The following is a 12,687-nucleotide window of genomic DNA, read 5'->3' on the forward strand; positions in this document are numbered from 1 at the left end:
TATAGAGAAAAACTCTTCTAAATTAATTTTATTTATAAAGTAAACAATAATATATATATATTGTGGCTCCTGGCTGTCCGATCAAACTGACTCCTGAGAAACCACTGACAAATTTTATATTAACCTAAGAAATACTAAGATCGCTCTAAGTCCCAAGCACCATGACCTTGACCGCAGGTAGAAACCAGTGCTTCTAAATCACAAACATGCACATCTTTGAGAAATTAAATAATGGACGATTTAATAAACATGAAGCTACATTATTCACTTGATTGACGACCGAATCAATACTTATATGACTAGAGTGATACAATATTCTTTAAAAAGAAAAGAAACGAAAAGAAAAGAAAAGGAAACATCAATCTATAACTGACATTAGAACAATTTGGAGCGTCACCATGCTACCAGAGGGGTGTGAGGAAAAAACCATCTGGAATTTTTAGAGCAAACAACAGATAAAAACACTGTTCTCCATATTACAAATATTGGTTGAAAAACAATCTGCTAAATTTTTTTCTGATCATGTCCTGAAAACTACCTTCAGTAAAAGCTTTTAATAACAGTCGATGTGAAAGCTGCAGACACTGCAAGAAATTGTAGAACCGCATAGAATCAAAACCCTGCACCTGCAATCTAGAGATCGCAGTAGTCTTGTGTGTACATTGATGAGAAGATGATCAGCAATCACTACTGCAAGATGCTAATCACATGAAAATTTTCCAAAATCAGCAAAAAGAAATCTATAACTTTTTAACTTAGTCTGACGCTCTGCTTTGTCTTGATCATTCGCTTGAGTGGACCTAACCAGGACTGGCATTCATCCCACTCAGTAGTAGTAAGAAGAACCTGCAATACAAAAGTAAAAACAGCTAGAATGTAAATTTTATCGTGTTATTGAAACAATAAGGTAAATACTATAATTTGCGATCGCAATTGATTTACCTGAAATTGTAAGGCAGTACCAAAATCACCATTTTCTAAAGCCTGACAAAGCTGAAGGAGCTTATCAGCAGCATTTTTGGAGATGTCTCCACTGTTTAACTTGGCAAACAACCCACCAAGTCTCTTTGAGTTGTCTTCTATCTCCCGCTTCTTAGCTGGGTTTGCACGGGAACCACCCAGTGCTTCTGATGTCTCGTTGAAAAGCCTTGTCAAGGTTGTAACAATAGGCATTTGGTGTACTGGCATAGTCAGAGCAAGCAAAACTTAAAACCGAAAGGAAGTTGGACAAGTGGTTATCAGTGCAACAAATATGATGAGTGAAATGTATAATTCAGGACTTATGTCTTCCGACCCAAATGTAAAATAAACACCAGCAAATTTAGAGATTCTTTTCGTCCAATATAAAATTTGCAGATACCTAAAAAATTAAATACAATTACCAGGTACTTTAGAAGTATCAGCTGTCTGCACAGTAGGTGGTGGAGCTGCTGGTGCTGGTGCTGCAACTGACTGCACATGTTGAGCTTGAGGAGGGCTGGGAGGTTGCATTGATCCCACCCCAGGTCTTTGAACACCACCAGAACCGGAGACTGGCATGAATCCCATCATATTCGGGGCAGGTGCCACAACTTGTGACAAGTTCTGGCCATGAACCATTCCCACTTGTGTTGGAGCTGGGGGTGTAGGCTGGTAAGGTGGATTGGTGGTTGTCTGAAATACAGAAAATCATGTTTTAATCCGCAAGTAGCCACAAATAGTTGACAACATCGAATTTGAAAATAAAAATATTTACTGACTTTATACAATTGAGAACCCAATGTGGGCTGCTGATATTGCTCCACATTTCTAAGCGCAGGAGGAGTTTGAGGATCAAAAGTTCTCAAAGCAGGTGGGGCGACAACAGTATTTGAGAAATTCAGCTACAAGAAAGAAATAATTAAAGATGAAAAAGCAATAGAGGGGAAAAAATGAATATCAAATAATTTGAATTTAGTTCGGAATATAAAATTTAGATTACTCCAACCTATAAGATGTATGCCAGACTTCATCACATAATCGTTGCAAAAGTATGTAAATATTAAATACATAAAATCTTAAACAAGGAAGGAGTTGCTACTAAAGGCCACTAAACAATAATAAGGGTGACCCAGTGCATGAGATTACATTTCAAACAAAGTAAAATACACTCCATATCCCTAATATAATCCACGACGTGTCTTAGCAGAGGTGAAATTTCAAACAAAGTTCCTGTATCTCAAAGATATGGCTGCCACAGCTTGGGTTTGCAATTAATCCCAAAACAATTTATTTGCCATTAATAATCAACCATAGGAGTCAAAATTCAGACACTAAATATATGCTACATAAGGTGTATTTCAGCACTAAATTGACCTGAGATAAGAGTTATCAAGGGGGAAAAATATTCACATGAAACTCGTCCTCTCTGTCACAATCATTAAGTTTACTTATATGAAATTTCCATGCTGAGGCAACAAATGTACTCTAAATATACATTTTCTTATCACTTCAAAACTAATATAGCCAAAGATAAGTGTATTCGAATTAAAAAAAAAAAAAAAAATACTTCTGATGAAATTTGGCCTCTGCTCACAACCTGTTTAATATCTTTCATGAACTGTAGTACAATGCAATTTAATGATAAAGACTTCGTAGGCTCAGATTCTGTTTTCCTAAAAACTAATGACAATTGTCTGTATATTTTTAAAACAAACTCAAACAACCACTGGGAAATAACTACATAAATATTATCCATACACACTACAATTGTTCCTTTTTAATGATGTAACATGATATGATAATATACCTGGGGAGCTTGGGGAACCTGCGTAGTCTGTGGTGGAACAAACAAATTAGGCTGTTGGGGTTGCTGTTGTGGACTAGGAGCACCATATCCTCTTCCATATGTAGGATCAAATGGCTGTTGGTAGTTTTCAGAATATTGAATTCCAGAAACACCATGCTGCACTTGAGTGGATACTGACCCCTGAACAACAAACATTAAATGGAATAATTTCAAATTGCAGCGAGACAAAATGTTTTGCACCAAAAAGAAAATGTCAAAAGAAAAAAGTTAAAGTAACTACCTGATAATAATTTCTATTATAATTGGAATTATCAGCACCATAAAAGGATCCACTATGTGATTGAGAATCTTCAACAGCAGTAGTTTTGAAGTCTTCTTTCTCTGCAACCATAATTTGTAAAGGGGAAAAATTAAGAAAATATACGTGTACAGAAAGCTTCAATATTGGACAAATATGGGAACCCTAGACAGCTGAAAGCATAACAAGATAATATTTAATTATTAAAAAAAAAAACTATGAACGTGGATCTTTCCAATCAAGAATTCGTAATAACAAAATAATTATGTTCATCCACCAATGAAAAAATTATTGAAGCGAACTGCAGTTCTACATGCCTAATGTGAATTTACCAAAAAGTAACTCTAGGTAAAAACATTTTCAGTTTATGAACAATTAATCACTCCACTGGTTATTAACAATGTTCAAAGAGTGGTTTATAAGTAACTGTAAAGAACCAATTCAACCCAAAAGCTTAAGCTGTTGGGTGAGGGCCTTTTTAAAACTTTATATTATTCTCTAACACACCCTCACGTATGAGCCATTTGGATTTGAAGCGTGGATATTGCACAGTCCCAATATTGGTTTACCTTGTGCTTAGACTTGAAAGTGAAGGGGGTGAGGATCGAACTCGTGACCTCGTGGTCACTGAAGCTCTAATACCATGTAAAGAACCAATTCAACCCAAAAACTTAAGCTGTTAGTGGATAAGTATTCCCAAAAATGGAAGGGAAAAAGGAAAAACATGATTAAGAGTATTGAGTCAATATTTCCCATGCAATAAATTTTTAACCATAATATAGAACCATGCCATACTAAGTTTATTCACTATAGAATTATAATGATAATGCTAGTAGTTAAAACGAAAGTCACTTGATAATAATCAGTATCCCATTTTCACCATTTTCCTTAATTTTTTCTAGTACAATGTGTAAAAGTCCAAGAAAAAGGTTTACCAGGTTCGGTGGAAAGTGCAATTCGGTCCTTTAAAATCACAAGTTCAGGAGACAGTTCTTCAGAACCCAAAAGTTTTAAATACTCCATTGCTGTAGACAAAAGCCCTTCACTTGCTAAAATTTCAGCATATTTCTCAACAAGCTTGCACAGGGAAGCACTAAACCGCTTCTGTCCAGTTGCCAAGGCAAGAACAATAGTCTTTTCCATCAAATCCTAACAGTATATAATTTTGTCAACTTTCCAGTTGTAGTATTGGTAAGTGGGAATTTTATATCAGACACAGTATCAATCTTACCTGAAGGAGGTCAACATAAGATTTTCCATCATGCTCATTTGACAAGCTTCTCGACCAAATTTCAACAGTTTTATCAATATTTCCAGCACATATATAACAAAGAGTTGCAGCTAATGTATTACCAGCCCCCATGAGTTTTGAAGCGAGTGTGTCACAAAGCATTGTCCATTCATCTCTCTGAGCAAACTGTTAATGTGTGATAATAAGAATAATTAGTGTATGACTATAATATAATAACTCAGACCATCAAAATTCATGTCCAATGTGGATTTTTTAATTTATACTAGAAGAGGAATTCTAGTCTCGCAACTTTATCCAATCATAAATAAAATAAAAGAAATTAAAAGTATCCATCCACATAAATGACATAATGCTCATGATGATATTAGATTTCTTATGACCATCAGTAGCAATAGCAAGAAGACAATATAGTCAAAAAGTGCAATCAAAAATGGAATTGATGTAGGCTTTCAAAATGCAGTAAATAAAGACATGACCATATATTAACAAGAAATAACAAACTATTAAAAGAAACCTAGGGTAAAATAAGAGGAGAGCAAGTGAGTCTGGGATAATAGTAAGAATTTCATTACGTAAATCTGCATTCCCTTTTCATCAATTTAAGAACTATGTACCACAGGAACATTAAAAAGATGTCAGTAATTCAAAAACTAACTAAAAACAAACTAAGACAAGCAAGAAAAAATAAAGACTTACACTACAAAGAAGAGCAAGGGTTTCTTTCCAAAATTTCAGAGGCCTGGTGTTCACAAGGCTCAATAGATCATTGCTCACCATTGCTGATACAATCTGAAAATGGAAATTACCAAAAAATGAATAAGACTTACAAAAATCAAATATCTGGTAGGTAATGGATAGAATTTATGACAGATATGAAATTGTTAGATTGTATGATGTAATTATCAGTAGGGATGTAAATAAGCTGAGCTATTTGTGAATTATTCGAGCTCGACTCATTAAATGCTTGAACAAGCTTGTATGTTTTATGAAACAAACAAGCTCAAAGTTAGTTTTAAACTCAATCATATAAAAGAAACAAGCTCAAGATTTATAGGCTAAACATTAAAAGCTCATGAATAGCTTCTTTTTTTAGAGTGTGATGACCAAAAATGTCAATTTTTGATAAGAAAAGGGGTAACTTAGTGAATTGTAATTCTATCTAGAAAATTATAATTACCTAACTTCCATGTTAAAATATTCTTTTACTCTCTTTCTCTTCCTATTTTCACTTCATCTTCTAGCATGAGAAAACCTATTAAATACTAAATTAATAAACTTAAAGAACTTCAATAAAAGATTTGATAAGGAAAAAGAAAAAAATCAAGCTATAAGCGAGCTAAACAAGCCAAGCCCAGGCGTTATTTTAGCTCATCTTTTTATTTTTTTGCAAGTTAAACCTGAGCTTCAAGTGCTCGGCTTTGGCATGAATCATTCACAACCCTAATTATCAATTACCTTTAAGTATGGTGATCTGATCATCTTAAGGTATTTATCCCGTGTACTTTCCCACAACAAAGGACTACCAACATGAGCAATAACTAAAGCATCAGCCCATTTATTTGCAGATATGCATTGCGTAACAGCCCCCTTGTAGTCCCCAAGAACTAAAGCATGCTGAACACTGTCATCAAAAGAAGGGTCACTGCTCTCCTCCACTTCCTCATCATCTTGGATTTTCTCAGAACCATTGGCATTATCCGCAGCAACAAAGTTGCCAATAGAAGTAGATGAAGGAGTATCAGCTTTAGGACTGGGAAGATTGTTAAAGAAATCCTCCCCATTATCAGAAGAGAAAATATTGGTTTCAGTAGTAGCAACATGTCCTACGCTATCAACAGTTGTGTCCTCAAGTCCAAGACCATTTACTTCTTGGGAAAGATCATCATTAACTGTGTCTTTTGCTTCACTAGGTACATTGAAACCAAGGTGTGTGAGAAGTTTTGTTCGTGCAGTTCCATCATCTTCGAACATAACCTTTAAAAAGCCCCATGTTCCCCTTTCCTCCTGAGATCTGTCACAACAATAAAAACCAATCAACATATTCAAGAGTCACAGGTTAGCCTATGGATGAAAAGCAAGCATCATGATTCATGAGACAAGGTTTCACTTCATGGATAGAACTTACTCTGATTCCTGAGCTTTTTTATCACATAAAACCCTCAATAAAGACCTTTCCCCATTTTGTATTGCAGCTTCAAATTCAGAAGAACGACTCAGTAGACTGTGTTCAGTGACCAAGTTATGCACATAAACCTGGAAAATTACGAGTAGGATGAATTCAACTGAGAGTTTTAAGAACTGAGCCAAAAATAATATTAAAAAAATACTAAAATCTTACCTCAGAAGCCCCAGCAGGAGAGCCTGCATCAGATACCCTGGGATGAAATGACACAAGCTTGCCTCCAAAGCCAAACGACACCCCAGCAGGACGTTTATACCATTTTGGAGCTCTCAATGGTACTGCACACAAAGGACAGATTTCATTTAAGAGATTTCATTAAAGAAAGCCTTGCCAAACCCTCCTCATCTCATAAAACAAATACACACATATGCCTACAAAATGCTTATAAAGGAAATGCATAGACTGAGTGTCTGAGCATGTCACAGGCAGATGATATATAAGAAAATAAATATAATATCTAGTAATTTATTCGATAGAAGTCGAAAACAAATGCACACCTGCACCAATAACATTTTCTCCAGCAGCATATTGACGGTGACCCTGCAGGCAATTACATATGTTACCATTAATACTAAGGCCAATAAAGAGATCAACAGGAAGAGAATCAGGATAGCAAGTTAGGCCTAAAATACAAAAATAAATTAGAAATAGGCATAACTTATTCCAATTGCTTATGTATTTTATCCATTAACTTCTAGTCAAAACAGAGGAGACAAGAAGGGGAATGGATCAAAGGGAAAACAGAGGCAAGAAGCCACTGTCGGTAGAGAGCAAAGTGAGTCAAAGACAAAGTGAACTTTCAGTAGCTTGCCAGAAAGTGAGTCGAGAGATAGGGTACAAAACTTTGAAGGTAACATTATCAGGGGGAAAAAAGGGGTCAAAAGTCAATTATATCCCCCCAATTACACGGGAAAATATGGGATTTGACCCCCTTCACTATAGGGATGCGATTGCGTTCACTACAGCAAATTGTAGCATTACGTAGCGGAAACAGCAGCTGAGGGCTGCTACCCACATCTGTAGCACAATTGCGCACAATAGCAGTGCAATTGATAACCTAGAATTGTATATAGAAGGGCAATATGAAAATGGTTATTTTGAAATTTGAACTTGTAGAGTAAAATATCTATTCATTATACACATTAAGACACTACTTCAGCACAGGTCATAAAAACTACTATCTATTACAATTATGACCAATGACAATAGAGCAAATAAATTCAGGCATAACTTATCTAGTTTTTCATTTTCAATGTCACTTCATCACATCCCTAGTTAATTACTCTCAAATGAATTCCTTCAACGTTAAAGCATACTTCCATATACTTGCAAAACAAAATCCAGAGAAAGTCACCAAAAATAAAAATGTAAATATAAAAAATACCACCAAAAATATATGTATGTACCTTAATGTTGTACATGCCAATTTTTCCATCAAAGGAAGATGCTGATATTACTCCAGGTATCTTAGGATACCAATGCACATCAAAGTTCCAGTTGGTCCCAGCTGGCAATTCACTGGCAATCTGTGCCCCACCCCACCCAAAAAGGAAAAACGGTCATTACTAAACAAAAGTCCTGAATGAAAAGGTTGACCCAATCGGGCAATTGTGAAATCTGTCAAACAGAATATGAAAGGGGTAAAAGAAGGCCAAACACCACCTCTCCAGAAACTGTGTCCCAGCATATAGTTCGGCTATCTTTGCCACAGGTAAGCAAATAAGAGCTATCATTGGGACACCAAGACATTGCAATTACACCTAATATATGAGATTCAGGTAACATAATCAAGTCAAATTAACTTAAAACAGTGATGGAGATTGTGAAGCTTCACAATAAAAGCTAAAAGAACTATAAAATTTAAACTCAGACAGCCTATAAATCATAGCAAAACATGCTAACATCAATTTGCACATTAATTCAGCAGGAACAAATCAATAATCTCACAGCACATTATACTAGATCAAAAAGCAAGAGGCAGAAACAAGCATTAAAGAAGAGCACACCATTGATTACAAAAAATTAAAAAAATGATCAATAAACAACATGAGATGCCTAATAGCAGGGTATCTGCTCCGTATCAGCATGAAAGCAAAGATCGCTACTATCAGGTGTTTGGAATAACTTAATGAGTAAACACTTAACAATACCTTATTTTTGGGTAAATTATCCCATGATGGGCATAGTTGACCAGTAGGTCTGCCATACTATCTACTATGGAACAGAAAAAAATTTAACATACAAAGTACTTGATTGGATACCACACCAAATTTATTCACTGGAGCCAATATATATTTTACAGTGTATCCAAACAAGCTATAGAAAAGGTGTAAGCTAGAATAATCCCACTATCCTAGGAAGCATGAACACTTCAAAATAGTCATTTTGCCCATGTAGAACACATACCTGTGTCAGACAACACTTGGAATACTCCTAGTTACATTTTGCAATTTTTTGTTACTTTGTTTTTTTACAGTTGTATACAAATACAAATGGAAATATTACAATAATTATAAATGATAGTATTTTTATTAAATAACGCTAAATTTTAAACATTGATTCTCTGTTTTAATTTAAGCTTTGTGATTTTATGATAATTCTATACCAACTTCATAAATTGTACCATGGTCATGCCTTGACCTATAATATCTAAAATTTGTTATATCCCTGTGTCCATGTCTTATCGGATCCATGTCCCATGTCATATTCGTGCTTCCTAGCAGTCTCTCTATCACCCTCCCTTCATATTTCACACAAATTCTTACATAAACAAGAGAACAAGACGATCTACAGTCATCAACAGTTTAATTATCTATCCTGACCTGTATCACAGTTAACAATTCTTGCTCATCTGTTTCCTACAATTTTTTCCCAATGGGTGGGGGGGTTTGTGTTTTTTTTTGTGGGGGGGAGGAATAAGAAAAATACAACAATAAGAGATACAAGGATAACTATGCCGACAAAGAGAGACTACAATAAGAATTATAAAATATAAACAAATTAACAGGTGCCATTACCTCTGGTGTGTCCCACAAACTCCTTTATCGGTGTCATTACATTCCTCATATCCCAAAGCTGCATTAATATATTCATATAAGGTCAACACACATTACCCTGAAAATAAACAGATAATTAAACTGCAGTGACTATACCCTCACAGAAGGAGAGCCATCTTCATCTGATGCAACAACAAGTTGCGTAGCAACATCAGGATTCCACTGCAAAACTGAGGACCGCCTTCTAACTGAATCTGCAAAGCTGTCAGTTCACATAGGATACATGAGGTTACAATAAGGTTCTTTTGGCAAAAGAATACCAGACTTCTTCAAAAAGAAAAGGCAAAAGATGATCAACCAAATTACCTTATCACTGGCTTTTGCTTCTTTAGGTCCCAGACCACTGGAAAAATAAAACAAAAATGAAACAATATAGTTTTCCACAAAGCAATGCAACATTAAGAACAGAATATAAAAGTTGGATTAAACCCTTCCTCACCGGTGGTCCCATTATATGAAGTAGATGCTAATATGTGTTGGACTTTACTATTCCAAGATAAGAATGAAATTTCCCCCTGGGCAGCAGAGCCACTACCCTGCACAACGATCATATAACAAACTTAAACATCCTGTAAAATTCGTTAAATTATAGAGACAGATATTTAAAGATAAAGAACATACTAATCTATCAAAAGGGAGGGGGTATTAGACAGACGCACACTCTCAAGGGAACAATCTCTAACCTTTAGTGGTGGAAAATGAGTAGGCTCTGAAGGATTGGCCAAATCCCATATGCAAATTTCACCATCCTCAGCCCCAGATGCAAGAAGATTTGGTGCAATGGCATTAAACTCAAGACCACGAACCTGAAATATAAAAATGTCAAAGATAGGATTTCACATGTAAGCAAAAAATACATATATGCTGGAGATCAAAGAACAATAAAAACTCAATGGGTTGGCTCATAAAAGAAAAGAATAACGTACTGGTCCTTTATGCCTCACAAGGTGTCCAACAAGAGGATTTTCATTTGCCTCCGACCTGAGAAAATTAATCAAGAAAATAAACCCATTTAGTTCTATTTTATACTTTTTATTTACCACCGTCCCCTGCGAAGGCACGGATCATAGACTAGTTGTTTATGACACTAAAAACATAAATTAATCAACCCACGAACCCAAATATTCGGATTACTAAATATTTAATCCATAACTTCGACCAAACAAGAGAAAAACTTGAAACTAACAAAAATGCACCATTTGTTTACTCCAACAGCAATTACTGTCTTTCTCTATTTTAATGCCAACCACAATATAGTGTTACAATTTGAAGGGTTCAACAAAACAAAAGAAAAACTCAAAACTAGCAATAATGCACCATTTGTTTACTCCAACAGCAATTACTGTCTTTCTGCATTTTCACGCCAACCACACTATAGTGTTATAAATTGAAGGGAACCTAAATTTGAGTTAGCATAAATCAGATATTTACAATGTAAGATCATCCTTCACTTAAATCAACAGACAATATACCACCATCAATCTAATTGCTCAAATTAGAAAATTTGAAAGGAAAAAGTGTCTTATAAGTTATAATTGTGTAAAGCATGCATGACATCAAATTTACAAAATAAAATTTGAGGAATTCTGCGCACAAGGTGCAAATTTCATCACTCAGTCATTGTAATATATATATTTATCAGAAACCATCGTCTCCTTTTCTTCTTCCAAATTTTTCTTACCCAAAGAGACCACTAGACTCACTAGGGGAAATGAAGGACCAGTAACATAACGCTGCAAAATCCAAACACTTCCAAATAGTACTGAACAGCGACAAAAGAACTAGGAAGGATTACCAAAAGAATAAGCAATTTTTTATCCGTTTAACAAAGAGTTGGGTAGCTCTTTTGAGCTGATGTATTCCTTTTATTGTTTCTTTTTCTCACCATATTTTGATGTTTTAGGAGGATACCTTACCTCCCCATTTGTTCGTTCTTTTTCTTCCTAGTAGGATCTTCTTATTTTCATTAAATAAAAAAACAAAAGGAAATGCAAATTGTACACAAAGCAGCAATATAAGATATTCATATTAACTAAAATTCCCATTCTAAGTAAAAACATCAAAGCATTAAGCATTATATGAAAAGTGTAACAGCACTATACTACAAAAAATTAAGAAATCAGCAATTCCAATTTGAATTTGAATAACATAAAGATCATGTTATCCGATCAACATTTCCACTACTCCTTCCCCGAATCAATGATGTTTAAATATTAAACCTATCCATGCATTCAAGAACGTACTACTAATCATTCATTTCACAATACATTAAAACCAAATTCATCCAAGTTCCAAACTCTTTAAATGTATCCATATTTCCCCGCTAAACTTAAATCACCCCGAACACATGCCATTTCCAATCACAAGAGAAAAAGCTCCAATTACCGGATCAGAGTGAGAGGATTCCAGATGTCAATGTTCCCATCGACCAATCCACCGGCAACAAGGCCAAGAGCGAAGCCTTCAGAGGCAGAACTGTTCCTCCCCCACGAGAGACGGTTGAAGCGGTCGGAGCTCGGGTACTCAGCGACGAGAGGCATTTCCGGATCGTCCGACTGGAAATCAAGCTTAAATATCTCGAGATTTGCGGATGAGCTGAACGACAGATCAACGGCACCGGCCATGGTACCGGCCGCCATGTACGGTGCATCCGGCGCCAGCGCCACGGACGCCGATCGATTGACCCCTTTGATGCACGCCATTCGATCTACAAAAACCTAATTGCTTCCGAAACACGAAATTGTAATCGCGAATCGGAAATTCGAGTGCGGATCTAGGAATACGAAACGTTCGGATCTGATCTGTGAAATGCGAGAGTGTGAAGAACCACTCTCTCTATATCTATCTGTTCTTCTTTTTTCCCCTCTCTCTCTCTCCGTTATTTTTTTTCCTACAATCTAATTTTGCTTTGTTTGGGCTCGTTGTTATGAGTTTATAGATACACTCATTTACTTACTCGACACAGTTTGGGCTTTGTAACTTGTAAGGGTGGTGTTTTCTGCAACGTACAACCGTTTAAGTAGGGTATGTAGAGAGGCTTACGAATCCACGTTGCACTCGATTATACGGGAGAGTGACCATTGTGCGTCAAAAAAAAATTTCAGAATGCGACCCTAACAGTAAATTTTGTCA

The 12,687-nt window shown here is 35.7% G+C and overlaps 1 protein-coding gene across 1 annotated transcript; it reads right to left on the reverse strand.

Moving 5' to 3' along the window:
• Positions 1 to 238: 238 nt before the first annotated feature.
• On the reverse strand, positions 239 to 12,486 carry LOC133297504 (protein transport protein SEC31 homolog B). The gene is made up of 22 exons (XM_061496673.1): positions 11,941 to 12,486; positions 10,482 to 10,536; positions 10,239 to 10,361; positions 9,995 to 10,091; positions 9,862 to 9,898; positions 9,652 to 9,757; positions 9,517 to 9,574; positions 8,162 to 8,259; positions 7,906 to 8,025; positions 6,997 to 7,039; positions 6,656 to 6,777; positions 6,443 to 6,570; positions 5,773 to 6,328; positions 5,014 to 5,106; positions 4,297 to 4,482; positions 4,001 to 4,214; positions 3,048 to 3,148; positions 2,768 to 2,947; positions 1,740 to 1,862; positions 1,383 to 1,653; positions 943 to 1,181; positions 239 to 846 (listed from the first exon to the last, which is right to left on the reverse strand). Exons 1-22 carry the CDS (start codon positions 12,255 to 12,257, stop codon positions 751 to 753), a joined length of 3,363 nt encoding a protein of 1,120 aa, XP_061352657.1. The 5' UTR covers positions 12,258 to 12,486; the 3' UTR covers positions 239 to 750.
• Positions 12,487 to 12,687: the final 201 nt, after the last annotated feature.

Source organism: Gastrolobium bilobum, unplaced genomic scaffold (genome assembly GCF_033153095.1).
Source record: "Gastrolobium bilobum isolate Gb01-03AN ecotype WA unplaced genomic scaffold, APGP_CSIRO_Gbil_v1 utg3870, whole genome shotgun sequence".
Lineage (NCBI taxonomy): Eukaryota > Viridiplantae > Streptophyta > Magnoliopsida > Fabales > Fabaceae > Gastrolobium > Gastrolobium bilobum.